Source organism: Saccoglossus kowalevskii, chromosome 7, assembly GCF_978046115.1.
Source record: "Saccoglossus kowalevskii chromosome 7, keSacKowa6.1, whole genome shotgun sequence".
In the NCBI taxonomy this organism is placed as follows: domain Eukaryota; kingdom Metazoa; phylum Hemichordata; class Enteropneusta; family Harrimaniidae; genus Saccoglossus; species Saccoglossus kowalevskii.
In genome coordinates, this window is record NC_140647.1 from 317,828 (window position 1) to 340,115 (window position 22,288).

General features: G+C 34.9%; 1 protein-coding gene across 1 annotated transcript in view; it reads right to left on the reverse strand.

Annotated features, from left to right (window-relative positions):
* LOC100313646 (leprecan-like protein) overlaps positions 1 to 21,075 on the reverse strand; it is a 52,352-nt gene extending 31,277 nt beyond the window's left edge. Inside the window, exons 1-4 of the mRNA NM_001168106.1 lie at positions 20,632 to 21,075; positions 18,894 to 19,046; positions 918 to 1,089; positions 234 to 359 (exon numbers count right to left, since the gene is read on the reverse strand). Of these exons, the coding sequence (NP_001161578.1) occupies positions 234 to 359; positions 918 to 1,089; positions 18,894 to 19,046; positions 20,632 to 21,060 (880 nt within the window). The 5' untranslated portion in view covers positions 21,061 to 21,075. The remainder of the gene's footprint in view (positions 1 to 233; positions 360 to 917; positions 1,090 to 18,893; positions 19,047 to 20,631) is intronic.
* Positions 21,076 to 22,288: the final 1,213 nt, after the last annotated feature.

A 22,288-nucleotide genomic window follows, 5' to 3' on the forward strand; every position in this document is an offset into this window, starting at 1 on the left:
GAGAATTGAAGATATTAACATGAAATGAACAAACCTAAGAGAGGTCTACCCAAGGTACATATACACCAAGTATCAAAGCATTCAGGCTTGTAGTTTTCAAGAAGAAGTCGAAAAAATAAAACATTGACACGGACGACGACGGACAATCACTCATATGATAAGCTCCGCTCGACAAAGTCGACAGCGGAGCTAAAAAAGTAGCTGGGACTTTAGACTTTAATGGCAAAACTCACCTTGGAAATAGGCATACTGAAGGTAGTGATAGATTGAAGGTAGAAAATCACCCGCAAACTTTCCTTCAAGAACTGAAGTTTTCTGAAAGCAATTCAACCTGCAATTGACAACGCTGTGATAATGTGCTATAAAATACAAACAAAATATTAATACAATTTTATGTTAAAATATTATATGAAATACTAAGCTAGAACATTAACAGTTTCAAAAGAAATTAATAAAAAATTTATAAGGGATAGACCATTTGTAAATGTTGAAAAGAGGAGAAATTTTGTTTTCATCATTGAAATTATTTCTGTTCTGTAACAACATGTTATTTGCAAGCAACCTTCTCCCACCAAAAATGGTCAGATAATCTATACATATTATGACGATAAATCATAGACTAATACATGTAGAGTATAGAGTATATGTGTAAATACAATGTTGTTAACCCCAGAACAAGCATCCTTCGCATTCACTGCATTAATATTTTTAGAATCACACTAGATTATGTGCCACTACTAACCTGTTTGACATCTGTGATTACATCCTTTCAAAACTTATTATTTTTAGTACCAGTATAGTAATGGACAAATGACTAGAGTGTACATAAACTTGAATGTATATATATTGCAAATCCCTTCAAAATGGTCTATTATCATAAAAAGGATGCTGAGTAACAACAATCAAAAATTGCTTACTGCCAATTGAGATGTACAGATCTTGAAATTCTTCGTATTCATGTGGACCTTCACACAGTGATCTACATTCCCCATCTACTTTATAAAACTCTTCTAAACTTTGCTCAAAGTAGTCTATGGCTTCACTCCAGTCTTCTTGTCCATACGCATCTTGTCCTTGCATATAATTAATCTGAAGCCAATCAATGTAATGATTACAAAACAAACCAGTACAGCTTTCATTAGCTCCATTTCAAACATAACTTGGCCAATCAACGGAAGTGTTACAAAACAAACCAGTACAGCTTTCATTAGCTCCATTTCAAACATAACTTGGCCAATCAATGGAAGTGTTACAAAACAAACCAGTACAGCTTTCATTAGCTCCATTTCAAACATAACTTGGCCAATCAATGGAAGTGTTACAAAACAAACCAGTACAGCTTTCATTAGCTCCATTTCAAACATAACTTGGCCAATCAATGGAAGTGTTACAAAACAAACCAGTACAGCTTTCATAAGCTCCATTTCAAACATAACTTGGCCAATCAATGGAAGTGTTACAAAACAAACCAGTACAGCTTTCATTAGCTCCATTTCAAACATAACTTGGGTTTATTGTTAGACAAGGTCATGATAATTGAAGTTTGTGAAGTCAAAACCCAGTGAATTTGCATAATTCATCAAAATAGTGAAATTAACATAGTTGAACTCTGGTGACCTTGCCCTTTGTTATATAATATAATTCCCTTTATCATAGTTTGTTTCAATATAAATATGCATTGTCATAATTAATTTTGAATACAAACAAGTTTTGGGGTTGAACCAACAGTGGGGAATCAGTCTACCGAATGTCCTTAAAAGATGTAAATATCTTACAAAAACATTGGTGCCTTATTTGTTTAATTATTTTAAGGAACATAATTTCCAGCTTTATTCAAAGTAATTCAGATATTTTAGTATAAAAACAAATGTCTCATTGCAAAAAAAAAAGTGCTGCATTTAGATGTGAATAGATTCATAAAACATGCAAGATAACAGAAAATTTTAGCTGGCTTTAGTCCAAGTATTTTGTACAGGTGTCTGTCAAACATTAATGATTCACTGAGACAAATATGAACTGCCTCATTGTGTGACTAACTGTATTATATGAAAAGTAAAAAAAAAACACCCTTTATGAATAGCTATCATGTTGCAAGCTCTGCTTTGTATGCAAATCAACTTAAATAGTTAGTTGGTGTCCAGTGGAGGGAGAAGTCAACAGTACTGTTGCCTCCTGAGAATCTACATCTTCAAACACTGCAATCTTTGAAGTGCGTTTTTAAACTATTATTATATAAACTCTATCATTCTGTTCTAATAGCTGAAACATATTCCTGTGAGTTTTCATTTGTCGAATGAACTGTTTGTCAAATACAGAATACATATATTTTAGAATAATTTTCTTTTTAAAATGTGGATGAAATGTTTTGCTTTTAATGTATTTTTTATGTATTGTTTTTGATTTGATAACTTTGAACTAATAGCTTCAGATCTTGATCAAAGTTAGGCACCCAGTTCATAGGAGTGCTTATATTGATTTTCTGACATCTTGTTTTCTGTAAAGATTTTATTGGTAGGTTTGCAAATGTGTATCAGACTGTGCAATCTCTCCATGAGTTGCAGTGTTCTCCCCACATAGAACAAAGCATGGCGGTACCGGCATGCTTGGCGACCCGGCCGCCACGCTTGGGCTCGGACCGCCATGCTTACAACTTCACCGCCATGCTAATAGGATGCATTGTTTACATCCATTTGACCCCGCTCACACGTAGCACTGCATAAATTATCACCGTCTACGCCACGGCTGTTTGAATTTGCCGGGACAAATTAAACAGTCCCATTGTTAAAAACGTGTGAAGTACAGACGCTGTCAATGGGGAACAAATTGTCACTCAAGTTGCAAACACCGAGATCTATACGACTAAACATGCAAAGGAAAAATAGGTGATGCCGCCCGGCTAAAACGTACAATCACCGCTAGCACAGCACAGAAACGGAAGCGTGTAGAAACACGGAAACAACGTGAGGCTGGTTTTGATGAATCGTGGAAAGACATTTCCCTGGTTAAGGTCAATTGTTCAGGTAAGATTTCGTAATTTTAGAAATAAAATGCCAGTGTGTGTATGTTTTGCCGATCGTAAGAACACCGAACATGGTAGGCCTACACCGATTTCAATCAACATCTTAGACACGAGGCTGGTATAGACACGACATGAAAAAACAAGCAGCCTATCGGCTGAGATAGCTCCGCTGTTAGCAATGCACATTTCAATTAAAGAACTGAAGACATCATTAGAAAATGAACAATATGAATAGTATCAAAGCAATCGGACTTACAGTTTTCAACAAGAAGTCGAAAATATCACTTTTTACCAAAAATGACAAAAATATTCACCAAAATTAGAGAATTGAAGATATCATCACGAAATAAACAAATCTGAGAGAGGTCCACATGTAGTACCTATATATGTAGTATCAAAGCAATTGGACTTGCGGTTTTTAACAAGAAGTCGAAAATATCACTTTTCACCAAAAATTGACAAAAAATATTCACCAAAAATAGAGAATTAAAGATATCATTACAAAATGAACAAATCTGAGAGAGGTCCACATGTAGTACCTATATATGTAATATCAAAGCATTTGCACTTGCGGTTTTTTACAAGAAGTCGAAAATATCAGTTTTTACCAAAAATGACAAAAATATTCACCAAAATTAGAGAATTAAAGATATCATTACAAAATGAACAAATCTGAGAGAGGTCCACATGTAGTACCTATATATGTAATATCAAAGCAATTGCACTTGTGGTTTTTAACAAGAAGTCGAAAATATCAGTTTTTACCAAAAATGACAAAAATATTCACCAAAATTAGAGAATTAAAGATATCATTACAAAATGAACAAATCTGAGAGAGGTCCACATGTAGTACCTATATATGTAATGTCAAAGCAATTGCACTTGCGGTTTTTAACAAGAAGTCGAAAATATCAGTTTTTACCAAAAATGACAAAAATATTCACCAAAATTAGAGAATTGAAGATATCATCACGAAATGAACAAATCTGAGAGAGGTCCACATGTAGTACCTATATATGTAATATCAAAGCAATTGCACTTGCGGTTTTTAACAAGAAGTCGAAAATATCAGTTTTTACCAAAAATGACAAAAATATTCACCAAAATTAGAGAATTAAAGATATCAACATGAAATGAACAAACCTAAGAGAGGTCTACCCAAGGTACATATACACCAAGTATCAAAGCATTTAGGCTTGTAGTTTTCAAGAAGAAGTCGAAAAAGTAAAACATTGACACGGACGACGGAGACGACGGACGACGACGACGGACAATCACTCATATGATAAGCTCCGCTCGACAAAGTCGACAGCGGAGCTAAAAAACATCACTCGTTACTGTCAACTTTTTTTAGATTATTTATGGATATCTTCATAGATTAATGGGTACGCGTATGTTATAATTTGTCCAAGCAAAAAAAAAAATCGAATTTTGTAATTTTCCGGTCACATGTTGACCTGTGTAGGTATTTCCAAGATGGTGGCCTGTCAACGTCTTGCGAACGACAGCTGCTATCATCACGCGCTATGATCGATGGAATCCCGATTTCTATACATAATTCTATCGTCACGTTTTAATTTTAATTGAATAGTGACCTCATGTTTTTTTTTTCTCGAAATTCCCGAGTCTCCTTGTCGTTGACCTGACAAAACCAACATGTAAACAACATGTTTTGCAGACGAAATGCTATCCATACGGCACTGGGTTCCCGATCGTGGCACAATTCAATCGTTATGTTTACATTTATTTGAACCTCAATCCTCATTGTTGTTTTTTTATTATTTTTCATTTTTTCCCACTAGGAATGTTGTGCAGTTAATGCTCAAAGCACGTCTATGACGAGTTTAACTACAGTAAGGCAGCCAATGTTTGGAGCACAACAAAGTCAGAAGGATTAGTTTAGACTAAGTTTTATGGAACAGTTCACATTAAATGACGATCTTGTCAAATTATGGTATATTATGTAAAGTATTATGTAATTTAAATAAATTCTCTCATACATTTTAATACTGTCTTGTATGTTTGTTTTTGTGAGAGTGAATCCTGAAAAATATGCAAATTAGTATGCAAATTAGCATGCAAATTAGACCGCCATGCTTGCCTCTGAGCCTGGGGAGAACACCGAGTTGGTTTTGAAACCCAGTATGGGATTCTGAGATACATTACCAAGGATATTACAAGAGAACTGGTGATGGTTGTAGAACCATAACTGCCTCAGCTCAAAGATTGTTATGTAATACAGGGGAAGGTGAAGGGAAATGTATTGTAATGTTACCTCTGTGTAATTTACAATATATCTGCATAAACCTTCACTATTAAGGACAATATGGAAGTAGAAGCAAGGCTACGCAAATTTTGCGAAATAGTAGTTAGTTAGAATTACCAGACATTGTGGGATATAAAGAAGTGGCCTATTAACTCATGAAACATACTCGCACATATCCATACATGTCTGGTTTCACAATAGAAATAAAGTGTTATTGCTGTAAATAATTATGAACAATAAAAACTGAAATTTAGAAAAACTATGAACAAAAAATAATGAAAGTCTTTGATTTTCTGTACAGTTTCCAGGATATTATTAACCGATATTTTACCACCACCCATATACTAGTACTTTTTGACAATAAGCCCCTCTTTCACATTGTGCAAATACAAACAACTTGAAGACATTAAAGCTAATACATTACTGTATATTAAGACTAAATTATTATACAACAAGTCATTGTCAATGACACGTCCCCGTTCCGTTCATATTTGAGTGACATATACATTCAAAGCAGATCATGACCGAAATGCACCTGTATATGTACAACACATTGTACTAAATCTGAACAAAATCCATCCATGCATGACTGAGATCCGGTTCCGGAATTGTGAAAATACGTGATTTTGATGCATTTTCGGCCTTAAAATGGCCATCATTCAGCTATTGTTAAGCGGATCATGAAACAAATGTACATATCTATTTGTGACATGATGTACAATGTACCATGTGTGTGTGAAGTTTGAACTTGATCAATCCAGACATGTCTCGGATACGGATCCAGAACTGAATTCTTTAAAACAAAATGGGCTGCCAGTCGGCCATTTCGAACTTGATCCAAAAAAAAAATGACGTGCATCAAGGTCCTATTATGTTTAATGTATGTACCAAATTTGAACAAAATCCATCCATGCATAACTGAGATCCGGGTTCGAAATGGTTAAAATGTGCGATTTCAATGCATTTTCGGCCTTAAAGCGGCCGCCATTTGGCTATCGTTAATGAGATCATGAAACAAATGCACATACATATTTGTGACATGATGTACCTTGTGTGTGTGAAGTTTGAACTCGATCAATCCAGGCATGTCTCAGATACGGATCCAGAACTGAATTCTTTAAAACAAAATGGCCGACAGTCGGCCATTTCAAACCCGATCCAAAAAAAAAAATGCCGTGCATCAAGGTCCTATTATGTTTAATGTATGTACCAAATTTGAACAAAATCCGTCCATGCATAACTGAGATCCGGGTTCGGAATGGTGAAAATGTGCGATTTCAATGCATTTTCGGCCTTAAAGCGGCCGCCATTTGGCTATCGATAATGAGATCATGAAACAAATGCACATACATATTTATGACATGATGTACCTTGTGTGTGTGAAGTTTGAACTTGATCAATCCAGACATGTCTCGGATACGGATCCAGAACTGAATTCTTTAAAACAAAATGGCCGCCAGTCGGCCATTTCGAACTTGATCCGAAAAAAAAAAATGACGTGCATCAAGGTCCTATTATGTTTAATGTATGTACCAAATTTGAACAAAATCCGTCCATGCATAACTGAGATCCGGGTCCGGAATGGTGAAAAAGTGCGATTTTGATGCATTTTCGGCCTTAAAATGGCCGCTATTCGGCTATCGTTAATCGGATCATGAAAAAAATGCATGTGCATATGTCCCATATAATGTGTGATGTATGAGTGAAGTTTGAACTTAATCGGTCCATGCATGTTCGAGATACAGGTGATAACGGACGCACGGACGGACGCACACAGGGCAAAACATAAGTCCCCGTTTTCGGACTATGTCCGAACGAGGACTAATAAAAAGATAGAAAAAATGCAAAACTTAACTGGGAAAGAAAATTGTCACTGGGGTTGCTGTCATATTTCAGAACACTTCTTTAGGTACCTTGCTACAGGGAGTGTTAGACCACTGTTGTTTAGCAAGACTATGAATTGTGTCTTTGATGACAAATTTTGGTTTTTGCCATTTCAAATAAGACATTTCTATCGGGGGTATAACTTTTGCATGACATCATTAGGTGATACTCATCTTCTACTTGATTCCGATCACAAAGGTTACATAATCTAGCAAGGGGTATTCTGTTATGTCTGTCAGTCTCAGTTTTCATGTTATGGTCACTGAGGCGGAATTATTTAAATTTTCGCGCATCTCAATATTTTGCAGGGCAATAAGGTAGGTTTCAAAAGCAAATTTGTTTTTTACTTCTCTGTATGTTCTTAATTTATTTATATTTAATTTTGTTTTGATTGATTGTCGTTTTGTAATTCACTTTTCCAAGTTGATATAAATGATGTTTGTATATTTTTTTAATTTGTCCTAATTGCCTTGCTGTTAGAATTTCATTGTTGTCAACCAGGTTAGACAGGTTGATGTTATTCAAAAGAGAGTCTACCATTTACTATTAATTTCTTAATATTAATAATTTACTATTAAACTTGAAAACATCGTAATGTTATTACTTCTACACCAGATGACACCAATTAAAACCAACATCGATTTATAACTACTGTGGCCAATGTCATTGAAATTTGCTCTTCCATAAAGCAGCAGTTTCCCTCTTCTAATAATCAAAACTACCCATGATACCCTGAAGAAGTATGTCCATTGCTTCACAACAACGACTGTCAATTTCTCAAGAAAAACGTCCATGGGTTGTTTTGTTTACTAGAAGGAAATGACCATTTCTTGAATTAATTTCCATTGCACAAAAAAGCAGCAAATACTGTTACTGAAGCACAGAATTGGCATGATTTTTTCCCCCGGCCATTCACGCAAACTGCAAACCAAGACTTTTACCGCATCCATAGTTGTTGACAGCCGATGGATGATGATGGATGTATTGTGACGTATTTTGACACCCCCCCCCCCCCCCCCCGGATTCTGACCTTGCATTCTTGCCACATTTACTGCCTTTTCATACCCGTTCAATTTCCTTTCATTATTTCATCCAGATTCCATGATATTTTATATTTAAAACCAACCTTTATTTCACAGTCACTCTTGTTTTCACTTTTCTAAAATTATCTTACTGATGAAAAGACTGTTCACTCCCATCATGCAATCTCCCATAGTACTTCCGCAGACACAGTGGCGATTGCCTACATATCTACAAATAACCTCGCTCTCAGGAGCTGAGGAATTACAAGATAAATCATTTGCTTCATTGAACACATACAACAATGCATATTTCCACTGAGATCAGTGACCTTTGATGTGTACCGTAAAAACTCCAAAATTTCGACCGGTTTTAAATAGTTTGTGTTAGAGATGTGACATGTTTTTAGAGTCAAAATTAAGGTGCATTTTCGGACGGTCAAATTTTTCAGAATAGAAATCAGCAAATAAAAAAATGGGGATGATGGACAGTGTGCTTCGTTAGTTTTTAAAATAATGCAATGTCCGTCAATTGACGTAAACTTCCCCATGTTTCACGGTAAAAGCAAAGGTCGTACGCTAAACAACTCAAAATCAAAACAAAGTCATCAATCAGTGAGTATTATGACAAGGAAAACAAGTCATTGTCAATGACACGTCCCCGTTCCGTTCATATTTGAGTGACATATACATTCAATGCAGATCATGACCGAAATGCACCTGCATATGTACAACACATTGTGCTAAATCTGAACAAAATCCATCCATGCATGACTGAGATCCGGTTCTGGAATTGTGAAAATACGTGATTTTAATGCATTTTCGGCCTTAAAATGGCCATCATTCCGCTATTGTTAAGCAGATCATGAAACAAATGCACATATCTATTTGTGACATGATGTACCATGTGTGTGTGAAGTTTGAACTTGATCAATCCAGACATGTCTTGGATACCAGTGTTCTCCCCAGGCTCAGAGGCAAGCATGGCGGTCTAATTTGCATGCTAATTTGCATACTAATTTGCATATTTTTCAGGATTCACTCTCACAAAAACAAACATACAAGACAGTATTAAAATGTATGAGAGAATTTATTTAAATTACATAATACTTTCCATAATATACCATAATTTGACAAGATCGTCATTTAATGTGAACTGTTCCATAAAACTTAGTCTAAACTAATCCTTCTGACTTTGTTGTGCTCCAAACATTGGCTGCCTTACTGTAGTTAAACTCGTCATAGACGTGCTTTGAGCATTAACTGCACAACATTCCTAGTGGGAAAAAATGAAAAATAATAAAAAAAACAACAATGAGGATTGAGGTTCAAATAAATGTAAACATAACGATTGAATTGTGCCACGATCGGGAACCCAGTGCCGTATGGATAGCATTTCGTCTGCAAAACATGTTGTTTACATGTTGGTTTTGTCAGGTCAACGACAAGGAGACTCGGGAATTTCGAGGAAAAAAAACATGAGGTCACTATTCAATTAAAATTAAAACGTAACGATAGAATTATGTATAGAAATCGGGATTCCATCGATCATAGCGCGTGATGATAGCAGCTGTCGTTCGCAAGACGTTGACAGGCCGCCATCTTGGAAAAACCTGCACAGGTCAACATGTGACCGGAAGATTACAAAATTCGATTTTTTTTTTGCTTGGACAAATTATAACATACGCGTACCCATTAATCTATGAAGATATCCATAAATAATCTAAAAAAAGGTTGACAGTAACGAGTGATGTTTTTTTTTTCATGTCGTGTCTATACCAGCCTCGTGTCTAAGATGTTGATTGAAATCGGTGTAGGCCTACCATGTTTGGTGTTCTTACGATCGGCAAAACATACACACACTGGCATTTTATTTCTAAAATTACGAAATCTTACCTGAACAATTGACCTTAACCAGGGAAATGTCTTTTTCCACGATTCATCAAAACCAGCCTCACGCCGTTTCCGTGTTTCTACACGCTTCCGTTTCTGTGCTGTGCTAGCGGTGATTGTACGTTTTAGCCGGGCGGCATCACCTATTTTTCCTTTACATGTTTAGTCGTATAGATCTCGGTGTTTGCAACTTGAGTGACGATTTGTTCCCCATTGACAGCGTCTGTACTTCACAGGTGTTTAACAATGGGACTGTTTAATTCGTCTCGGCAAGTTCAAACCCCCGTGGCGTAGACGGTGATAATTTATGCAGTGGTACGTGTGAGCAGGTCAAAAGGATGTAAACAATGCATCCTATTAGCATGGCGGTGAAGTTGTAAGCATGGCGGTCCGAGCCCAAGCGTGGCGGCCGGGTCGCCAAGCATGGCGGTACCGCCATGCTTTGTTCTATGTGGGGAGAACACTGGATACGGATCCAGAACTGAATTCTTTAACAAAATGGCCGCCAGTCGGCCATTTCGAACTTGATCCGAAAAAAAAAAGACGTGCATCAAGGTCCTATTATGTTTAATGTATGTACCAAATTTGAACAAAATCCATCCATGCATAACTGAGATACGGGTCCGGAATGGTGAAAATGTGCGATTTTGATGCATTTTCAGCCTTAAAATGGCCGCTATTCGGCTATCGTTAATCGGATCATGAAAAAAATGCATGTGCATATGTCCCATATAATGTGTGATGTATGAGTGAAGTTTGAACTTAATCGGTCCATGCATGTTCGAGATACAGGTGATCACGGACAGACGGACGCACGGACGGACGGACGCACACAGGGCAAAACATAAGTCTAACAAAACAAAACATCAAGACGCGGAGAAGAGGTCAGCACAAAATTAGGTCAAAAGACAAAGCTGTCTTGCACTACCTAGGAAAACTTGCGAATGTTCGAAGTACAGGTACCCATTGGACAAAAGATACATGGAAGTTTAGCAAACTATCTCCCCGACCCAGTGCAATGTATCCGGTTAGAATCAAAGCTCACGTGTCCCTTATTTGAGGGACCAGATTCTGCCGTAAATTCGCCCTTGGATTAAAAAACTAAAATGGGATTTAAGAAAATATCAAAGAAAGCTTAGAAAGAACTCCCATGTGCTGAGAGTATTGGAGACACATTAAATATAATTCGAAATTCCTCAGCTGAAAACTAATTATGCAAATCAGAAAATTAATATGACCAGATTTGAGTGTAAAACTAATGAGGTCTGCGCAATGTAACAGAAAATCTATGTCTCCAAGTTTAATTGAAATGTGATTAGAACCAAAAAATTATGAATTATTATGCTTATTAGGGAATTAATATGAACAGATTTTTACCCCAAACTAATTAGGTTTGTACATTGTCCTAGAGCATCTTTGTACTAAGTTTCATTGAAATGGAATAATTAGCACCGTGAAAACTCCAAAATTTCAACCCCTCTAAAAATTCGGACACTTATTTATTTGCCGGGTTTCGGTGTTTTATTTACCTCCAAATTTTCGACTCCACTAAAAATTGCCGACTCATTCTTATTCGAAAAATGCGACCAGTTTTAGTTTTCCCCCAAACGAAAAAAAAACCGATGTGAGCGTTCAAACGGGACCTTCCTCGAAGGCATGAATCCGGGTTTCTGATTGACTGAGAGATTTTTATTTTATTGGTAACGAAAATATATTCTAAATAAATGAAGTTTCAAATAAAAACGAACACAAAAATCTCGGCATGCTGCGTTTCTGAATTGTTGATTATTACTGTACTCAGTAGTGATTATAATAATGTACACAAAATAAATTTGTTGAATGGTTATGAAATACAAATAAAAGTCAACTTAGTTTCATCGTAAGCGAATGATTCCGATCTCGTATAAACGATTGATGCTGTAGGATATCCGCCATGTTCTCTTAGGTCAAATAGGTCAAATCGCTAATTAACCAATCAAAAAGCTGGATGATGCCAACGTGTTTAAATTATCATAGCTTATTTAAATATGTTAATGTTATTGAACGCAATGCGGAAGAGATTGATGTTGTAGTACGATATTTTGGCTTGGATTTTGATGCGAAAACGGCATGATTTTTTTTAAATAAAAAAATTAGTTGCTTTTAAAAAATAAACTGGTCATCTGAAGAATAATTTAACATTGTTCACAGTGATAACAGCTCATTCTCGAAAGGAAGCTTACCCGCTCACGCTAGTCACGATAAAAATCATACACGTGTACTCTTGAATAGACAGACGTCAATGACTACGGTAAAACTTACTCTATTTTAGCCGGCAGGATTGATTGAAATGTCCGAAAAATGACGCCAAAATACACCTGAAAAGTCCCATTTTATTTTCTTAAATCCCATTTTATTTTTTATTCCAAGGGCGAATTTACGGCAGAATTTGGTCCCTCAAATAAGGGACACGTGAGCTTTGATTCTAACCGGATACATTGCACTGGGTCGGGGAGATAGTTTGCTAAACTTCCATGTATCTTTTGTCCAATGGGTACCTGTACTTCGAACATTCGCAAGTTTTCCTAGGTAGTGCGAGACAGCTTTGTCTTTTGACCTATTAGTTTTGTGCTGACCTCTTCTCCGCGTCTTGATGTTTTGTTTTGCTTGTCATAATACTCACTGATTGATGACTTTGTTTAGATTTTGAGTTACAACTCGGCCACGACCTTTGCTTTTACCGTGAAACATGAGGAAGTTTACGTCAATTGACGGACATTGCATTTTTTAACAAGCAGCCTGTCGGCTGAGATAGCTCCGCTGTTAGCAATGCACATGGCAATTAAAGAACAGAAGATATCATTAGAAAATGAACAAATCTGAGAGAGGTCCACATGTAGTACCTATATGTATAAAATTGGTTTGAAATAAAATTAGATTTATTTGCTTTTTTGATAATGGTTTGCACAACAATCCTATAGTTATCTAACAATGACAAGGGTCTACTTGTCAGGAATATAACTGAGTAAAAATTTCACATGAATACATATGTAATATCAAAGCAATTGGACTTGCAGTTTTTAACAAGAAGTCGAAAATATTACTTTTTACCAAAAATGACAAAAATATTCACCAAAATTAGAAAATTAAAGATATCACTACAAAATGAACAAATCTGAGAGAAGTCCACATGTAGTACCTATATATGTAATATCAAAGCAATTGGACTTGCAGTTTTCAACAAGAAGTCGAAAATATCACTTTATACCAAAAATTACAAAAATATTCACCAAAATTAGAGAATTAAAGATATCATTACAAAATGAACAAATCTGAGAGAGGTCCACACATACCGGTAGTACCTATATATGTAATATCAAAGCAATTGGACTTGCGGTTTTTAACAAGAAGTTGAAAATATCACTTTTTATCAAAAATTACAAAAATATTTACCAAAATTAGAGAATTGAAGATATCATTATGAAATGAACAAATCTGAGAGAGGTCCACATGTAGTACCTATATATGTAATATCAAAGCAATTGGACTTGCGGTTTTCAACAAGAAGTCGAAAATATCACTTTTTACCAAAAATGACAAAAATATTCACCAAAATTAGAGAATTAAAGATATCATTATGAAATGAACAAATCTGAGAGAGGTCCACATGTAGTACCTATATATGTAATATCAAAGGAATTGGACTTGCGGTTTTCAACAAGAAGTCGAAAATATCACTTTTTACCAAAAATGACAAAAATATTCACCAAAATTAGAGAATTAAAGATATCATTACAAAATGAACAAATCTGAGAGAGGTCCACATGTAGTACCTATATATGTAATATCAAAGCAATTGGACTTGAAGTTTTTAACAAGAAGTCGAAAATATTACTTTTTACCAAAAATTAAAAAAATATTCACCAAAATTAGAGAATTAAAGATATCATTACAAAATGAACAAATCTGAGAGAGGTCCACACATACCGGTAGTACCTATATATGTAATATCAAAGCAATTGGACTTGCGGTTTTTAACAAGAAGTTGAAAATATCACTTTGTATCAAAAATTACAAAAATATTTACCAAAATTAGAGAATTGAAGATATCATTATGAAATGAACAAATCTGAGAGAGGTCCACATGTAGTACCTATATATGTAATATCAAAGCAATTGGACTTGCGGTTTTCAACAAGAAGTCGAAAATATCAATTTTTACCAAAAATGACAAAAATATTCACCAAAATTAGAGAATTAAAGATATCATTATGAAATGAACAAATCTGAGAGAGGTCCACATGTAGTACCTATATACTGTAAAGGGGGTAATTATTCACTGTGTTTTAATTTAGCTTATTTCGCTGACTGGAAAAATGCGCTAAATTAAAACACAGTGAATATGTAAAATTTAGCATAGAACACATTAACTAAATGACGAAACCGTGAATTTAAAACCCACTGAATATGCCTGAAATGGTAAATCAGTGAAATTTAAACCCAGTGAAAATTAGTCATTTTACAGTATGTAATATCAAAGCAATTGGACTTGCGGTTTTCAACAAGAAGTCGAAAATATCACTTTTTACCAAAAATGACAAAAATATTTACCAAAATTAGAGAATTAAAGATATCATTATGAAATGAACAAATCTGAGAGAGGTCCACATGTAGTACCTATATATGTGATATCAAAGCAATTGGACTTGCGGTTTTCAACAAGAGGTCGAAAATATCACTTTTTACCAAAAATGACAAAAATATTCACCAAAATTAAAGAATTAAAGATATCATTACAAAATTAACAAATCTGAGAGAGGTCCACATGTAGTACCTATATATGTAATATCAAAGCATTTGCACTTGCGGTTTTTAACAAGAAGTCGAAAATATCACTTTTTACAAAAAATGACAAAAATATTCACCAAAATTAGAGAATTGAAGATATCAACATGAAATGAACAAACCTAAGAGAGGTCTACCCAAGGTACATATACACCAAGTATCAAAGCATTCAGGCTTGTAGTTTTCAAGAAGAAGTCGAAAAAGTAAAACATTGACACGGACGACAGACGACGACGACGGACAATCACTCATATGATAAGCTCCGCTCGACAAAGTCGACAGCGGAGCTAAAAACTAATGAAGCACTGTCTATCATCCCCATTTTTTCATTTGCTGATTTCTATTCTGAAAAATTCGACCGTCCGAAAATGCACCTTAATTTTGACTCTAAAAACACATCACATTTCTAACACCAATTATTTAAAACCGGTCGAAATTTTGGAGTTTTTACGGTACTTTAGATATCAGTGTGAAAGCTTAAAATTGGTTAATTATGCAAATTAGGTGATTAATATGCACAAATATTTACCGGAAACTAATTGGGTCTGCATAATTCTAGATTCATTGAAATGTGATGATTAGTACTTTAGATATCAGTAGAAAAGCTGAAAATTAATTATGCAAATTAGGTAATTAATATGCACAATTATTTACCCTAAGACTAATCAGGTCTCTGCATAGTCCTAAAGGATCTATGTACCAAGTTTCATTGAAATGCGATGATTAGTACTTGAGATATCAGTGGAAAAGCTGAAAATTAACTAATTATGCAAATTAGGTGATTAATATGCACAAATATTTATCGAAAACAATCAATCTCTGCATAGTCCTTGAGTATGTAAGTACCAAGTTTCATTGAAATGTAATGCTAACTACTTATATCAAATGCTGAAAATTAATTAATTATGCAAATTAGGTAATTAATATGTACTGATATTACCATAAAAACTATCAGGTCTGTGCAGTGTCGTATGACATCTATGTACCAAGTTTCATTGAAATGTGATGATTAGTACTTGAGATATCAGTGGAAAAACTGAAAATTGACTAATCATTATGCAAATTAGGTAATTAGTATCCACGGATTATTACCAAAAACTAATCAAAACCTAGCATTAGTTCAGAGCATCTATGTACCAAGTTTCATCAAAATCCAATGAGTGGTTGTTTAGATATCAGTGGAACAGTCATGAAACCACTAAAAAATAGCTAATTATCATGCAAATTAGGTAATTAATATGCACAGATTTTTACCAAAAATTAATCAAATCTGCGCATATGTTCAGAGCATCTATGTACCAAGTTTCATCAAAATCCAATGAGTGGTTCTTTAGATATCAGTGGAACAGTCATAGAACAGCTAAAAATTAGCTAATTATCATGCAAATTAGGTAATTAACGAGCATGGATTTTTACCAAAACCTAATCAAATCTGCGCATTGGCCCAGAGCATCTATGCACCAAGTTTCATCAAAAACCGATGTATGGTTCTTGAGATAGCAGTGGAACAGTCGGACACACATACACACATACACACATACAGACACACTAACTGCAAAGACTCCCATTTTGTGCTTCGCACATGGGAGTCAAAAATGGGACTTTTAAGGTGTATTTTGGCGTCATTTTTCGGACATTTCAATCATTCCTGCCGGCTAAAATAGAGTCTAAGTTTTACCGTAGTCATTGACGTCTATTCAAGAGTACACGTGTATGATTTTTATCGTGACTAGCGTGAGCGGGTAAGCTTCCTTTCGAGAATGAGCTGTTATCACTGTGAACAATGTTAAATTATTCTTCAGATGCCCAGTTTATTTTTTAAAAACAACTAATTTTTTTATTTAAAAAAAATCATGCCGTTTTCGCATCAAAATCTAAGCCAAAAGATCGTACTACAACATCAATCTCTTCCGCATTGCGTTCAATAACATTAACATATTTAAATAAGCTATGATAATTTAAACACGTTGGCATCATCCAGCTTTCTGATTGGTTAATTAGCGATTTTACCTATTTGACCTAAAAGAACATGGTGGATATCCTACAGCATCAAACATTTATACGAGACCGGAATCATTCGCTTACGACGAAACTAAGTTGACTTTTATTTGTATTTCATAACAATTCAACGAATTTATTTTGTGTACATTATTATAATCACTACTGAGTAATAATCAACAATTCAGAAATGCAGCATGCCAAGATTTTTGTGTTCGTTTTTATTTGAAACTTCGTTTCTTTAGAATATATTTTCGTTACCAATAAAAAAAAATCTCTCAGTCAATCAGAAACCCAGATTCATACCTTCGGGGAAAGTCCCGTTTGAACGCTCACATCGTTTGTTTTTTTTCGTTTTGGGGAAAACCAAAACTGGTCGCAATTTTCGAATAAGAATGAGTCGTCAATTTTTAATGGAGTCAAAAATTTGGAGGTAAATAAAATACCGAAACCCGGCAAATAATTAAGTGTCCGAATTTTTAGAGGGGGGCGAATTTTGGGAGTTTTTACGGTATCTCCAGTGATCAGTCAAGTAGAAACAGTCAAAATATTTTATCAGATTTTCTCAATTTTTGCATGATATTTTCATAAAGGACATCTGTTGTTCAAACTCAGGGAAGACTTTATACTGATGAATAAGGTGACCAAGTTTGATAAAGTTTGGAATAGAATTAGTAAAGTTTAGAATTAGTAACGACAACGCCAGACAAAATTTTTCCCTTAATATACCTTTCCCTTCCATCTTTGATGGTACGGGCAAGGCAAAAAATAATAAAACAAATATGGAAACTTCACCATATGTACATAAGAACAAAATTTTAAATACCTTAAAGGCCTTCGCGAAGCACCATGGACATTTTGGAGGCATGGCTAATCAAATTCAGGGTGTTAACTGTCTTTTCCAATGTTCAAGTAATCATAAATTTGGCATGCAATCAGTACTATGATGTGGATGGGTTTTAGATATGTATGTTTATTCATAAACCATAGAAAGTCCTTTTCCTAAGGTTTACCGTTCATTTATTTATTTATTAGTAAATGTATTGTCAGAAGGTGTTCTGTTTAGGGGTGTTTTGTTCTACACTCTGTAACTAAAGAAATGACAATAACATTTAGAATGCACTGCACACTTTTAATCAAGAAACTTGTACGAATTGTATATTAAAAAAAAATCAAACGAAAATGACATTGAGAATTTTTACAAAGGAAGAAGGAAGTGATTTATTTTCAATCAATATGTCTGTTTCATTTCCATCACATCCTGCCGAACTGTATTACTATCAGACGATGACTTCAGTCAAAGCGCCAAGCTCCGTATACCAAGGAGCAACAGCGATATATACAATGCATGGTCTTTGTTTTATTAGAAGGGCAAAGGCTAACAGTTAGTGACCTGGAAATGCCATTACCACAGTGCATGTCTTCAGGAAACCATAAACCCTACTATAGATTGTATGGTCTATATATTTAACATATTTTAAGCTAAAGCTATAACACTAACAGAGTGGTTCGTTATCTCTATATAGCTAGACTTTAGAAAACAGCTCCATAGAAGTATAATGCATGTGTGAAAGTTCACAAAAAGTCACTGTGACTTCCTGTCTCAAGGACATATTCACTGCTACAATATTTAGCAGTTTTCTCTGTATACACAAAAAATAGACCATTTTCAATTTACTGCAAAATCCAAAGTTATGCATGAAATCGAACGTAACATAATGACAAAGATTCAACAAATGCAAAAGTAATTTTTTGGTATTTCCTAACATAATAATAAACTATAAACATTTCATGATTGTCAATTTTGATGAAGTAAGAGTATCTTAACATGGCGTTCCCCTCTGAATTATCTACATTTCAACAATGAGATATAAAAAAAGAAATTCATGTTCAAAATCAAATTTTTGTGGCGGATGTCTGGCCCTATGCCTTTTTCACAATATGCAAGATGCCGCAGTGAACTGAAATTACCAATGGTAAATTACGTTACCTGATGCGGCTTAGCCTCCATGTCTTCCATAACTAGGTTCTCTATTCCGGAATTAGCCTGGTACCAATCCATGTTACTGTTCATCATTACATCATCAGGATTGGCTAGCAGGAATGTATAAGCAGCAGATGCAGCCTTTTCCATTTGGTCAGTCTAGGTAAATAGATACAACATACATTTACTTACAATTGATATTTGCAACAAAAAATAATAGTCACAGCAGAAGTACTCAACACATTGCTTGCTGAAAGCTCCACAAGCATACCAAAATAAACTGGTAAAAAGTTAGCAGACAGTGTGTTAAAATTGGGTTTCTAACAGGGAAAAATTAAAAGATAAACAATAATAATAATTTATAGAAGTTGATTCAGTCAGTCATAGCCTTCTTATTGATTTACTGACACAACGTCATATCATTCCTGAGTTCTCACCTGCTACACACCAAAATACACCAACAAAACTATGATTTGAATATTCATGATTGAGTAATTTTCATAACTAATCAGCAATTAATTTAGAACGAAAAAATGGAATGTCTGCTTGTCTACTCTATTCTACAATGTTTTACCAAGGTTTTCTTGTAGTAACCATCAGGTTCCATAAAAAAGGCATTCCTTAATCTTCATAAATATTTATAAATTTCAATAGCAGTTGAATCAAAAAGCATAGTGCACAACCATGTCAATTGAAAACGTTTCAATGTATTGAATCAGCCAACAGAAACCCCCTATTTCAATTAGAATTGTGAAATTTATAAATATAAATTATAAAAATGAAGGGAATGCCTTTGGTGAGCCAAAAGTATTATAGTAACTTTTTCTGAAACTATAACAGATAAAGTTTGAAAAATAATTACTGTTTTATTAATTCTTTTTTAATGGTTTGGAATTACTAGATTTCAATTCGCCATCATGTTAAAGTTGTTTAGGCTTATCTTATCTTATAATTAATTGAATTGTGAAATGTATATTTTATCCCAGGTGAAAGTGATTAACCATATGTTCTATATTAATATTTTTTTTAAACCTTGTTATTGATTAATTGCAATTTATTGCAGCCTTCCTTTTTCATTCCCTTAAATTACGTTATGAAATTTATAAACACAGTGTGTGACATTACTGTTTTTGTTACTTTATATTTTATTCATAGTTTATGTATTTTGGGCCACAGGCCTTTGATTGCAATAAAGACCATCACATATTAATAAGTCACATTTTAATGATCAAGCATACAATAAAGCAACTGTTTACATGGGCTACTAAAGTAGCAAACACTTTTCTAAACAAGACACTCAAGGTTGGCTGCGCCGTAATTAAATGACTTCTGTCACACACAGGGGTCTGTTACATCCAGAAGGTTACTACCAGAAGGACAGAACGTCCAGTACTCAAGAATGTCATGCTTTCTCAATACATAAATAGCTAGATATTGGATGCACATGTAACATTCTCTAGAAAATTGATCACTACACCTTTCTGGCTGATTGGCTGTGAATAAGTCATTTACAGTTTAATGAATTATTTGTTTGATGTCATGGTATGTATATATTCCAAAGGAATGTCTACCTTGGAAATTGACTCTCTCTGAAGAATTATTTGCCACGTCTTGCTTCCGGTTCGGATCAGGTTTCAAAGAGTCCACGCGATCAAAAAAGCGAACCTTGTAGCCATTTTGCTTGAATCAGACATCAGTAGACATTTAGGAACACATTTGCACATTTACACAAGTTATAGCTTACCTTATAATATGCCATTTGCAGATAACTGTAAGGAACGTTGAGCACGAAGTCATTGGTGATTTCTTGACTGATTCGCTCAGGTCTATGACCCAAATACTTGTCCTTGCATCTCGTCAAACATTCTGCTTTTCTCAGAACGCGATCGAAGAAAAAAAGATCATCGAATTGTTCTAAATAGCCGTCTTCAAACTGACTGGTAACATTGTTGCACCTCAGACGGCAAGTTGCCAGACTAGAGCGATAGAATTTAAATTCGGCGATAGCTTTTTCTAAACTGTCGATGGTCCCATACCAGTCTTCTGATGTATACGCCTCGATGCCGCTGTTGTATAACTCGTCGTACGTTTTTGGAATCTCGCCACTGCTTACAATTATTAAAGAAATGTAAGATATCGCAAATACCGACAAAATAGTAGCTAACTGAGCCATGGTTGTAAACAGTATGCACAACCAAGATTCAAGATGAAGACTGGGACCCCGCATGTATGTAAATGAGTTATTTTTGGCTGTTCTTTTTATAAAACTCCCTCCTCCCGTTTCCGACGTATTTCTTCAAGTGGTGGCGCTATATAGCATATCCGTTTTCTTAGAAAACAATACTAGTACTGATCAAGGTGTCTGAGTTACTTCCGTTCACGACATTGTCGTACAAGTCTTCGTTCTAGGTAATCTCACCGCGTTTTGTTCGAACAAATAGTTATCATCCAACCAAATAAATTGATTAGTACCATTATTATAATTTGTTTCCGATTTGTCATCGTTACTTCACTAGAAGTTGTGAAGCTCAGCCGCTGTCAAATCGACAAATCTTTCAATTGAACACAGACCCTCTATCTGCCCCTCTATAGTAGAGGGACTGTGAATTGAACGATTTATTTTTTACCACCGGAGTGAAGGCATAATCTTTGAGGTGTCAGGACGACCCAGCCCTGGTTTGGACGTTCCGGCCCGGGTATAAATTATATTCAATATGTGTTCATATCTAATGTTAATATGTTAAATGCACAACGAATCTATGACTACCTTGTTCACAACTTATTTTTCGTCTTTTGCAGGACATTTGTCGCGATTAAACACCCTGTTTTACACAATGCAACAGATGTTTGTAAATTTACTCGCCGCCGTCTTTGTACTAAACACCGTATGGCCAGAGTGATTGACACTGTGCACATGAACCTGTGCGCCCCGCAGACACAGAATATACATCTGATTCAATCTGTTTCAGTCAGGATTCAAATGCACATTTGTGGCGTATTACGTAATGAATTAAGAACGTTAATCAACAGAGGAAAAGAAAGTTGCAGTTTATGTAGGCAGACAAAATACTATAGTTTTATTGGTCTATCAGTAAATAAACAAATAAACTGTTTCTTTGTACGTTGTGTTTTTGGTTGGACATTTCAATATTTCCTGGCGCTCAAAATAGAGTCTAATTGTTATCGTTTTATCGTACTAATTGACTAGCGTGAATGGGTACGGAAGTACGGAGGCCCATTAAGGCCATGACAAAAATATTAAATCTCTAAATTTCGACTTTTAATCTCAAAATTTCGACTTTAAACCCCAAAAATTCGACTTTCAAACTCGAAATTTTGACTTTCGCTATGCACCTAGTTTTGGAAGCATGTAACATCACGCGTTTGTTTGTTTGTTTGTT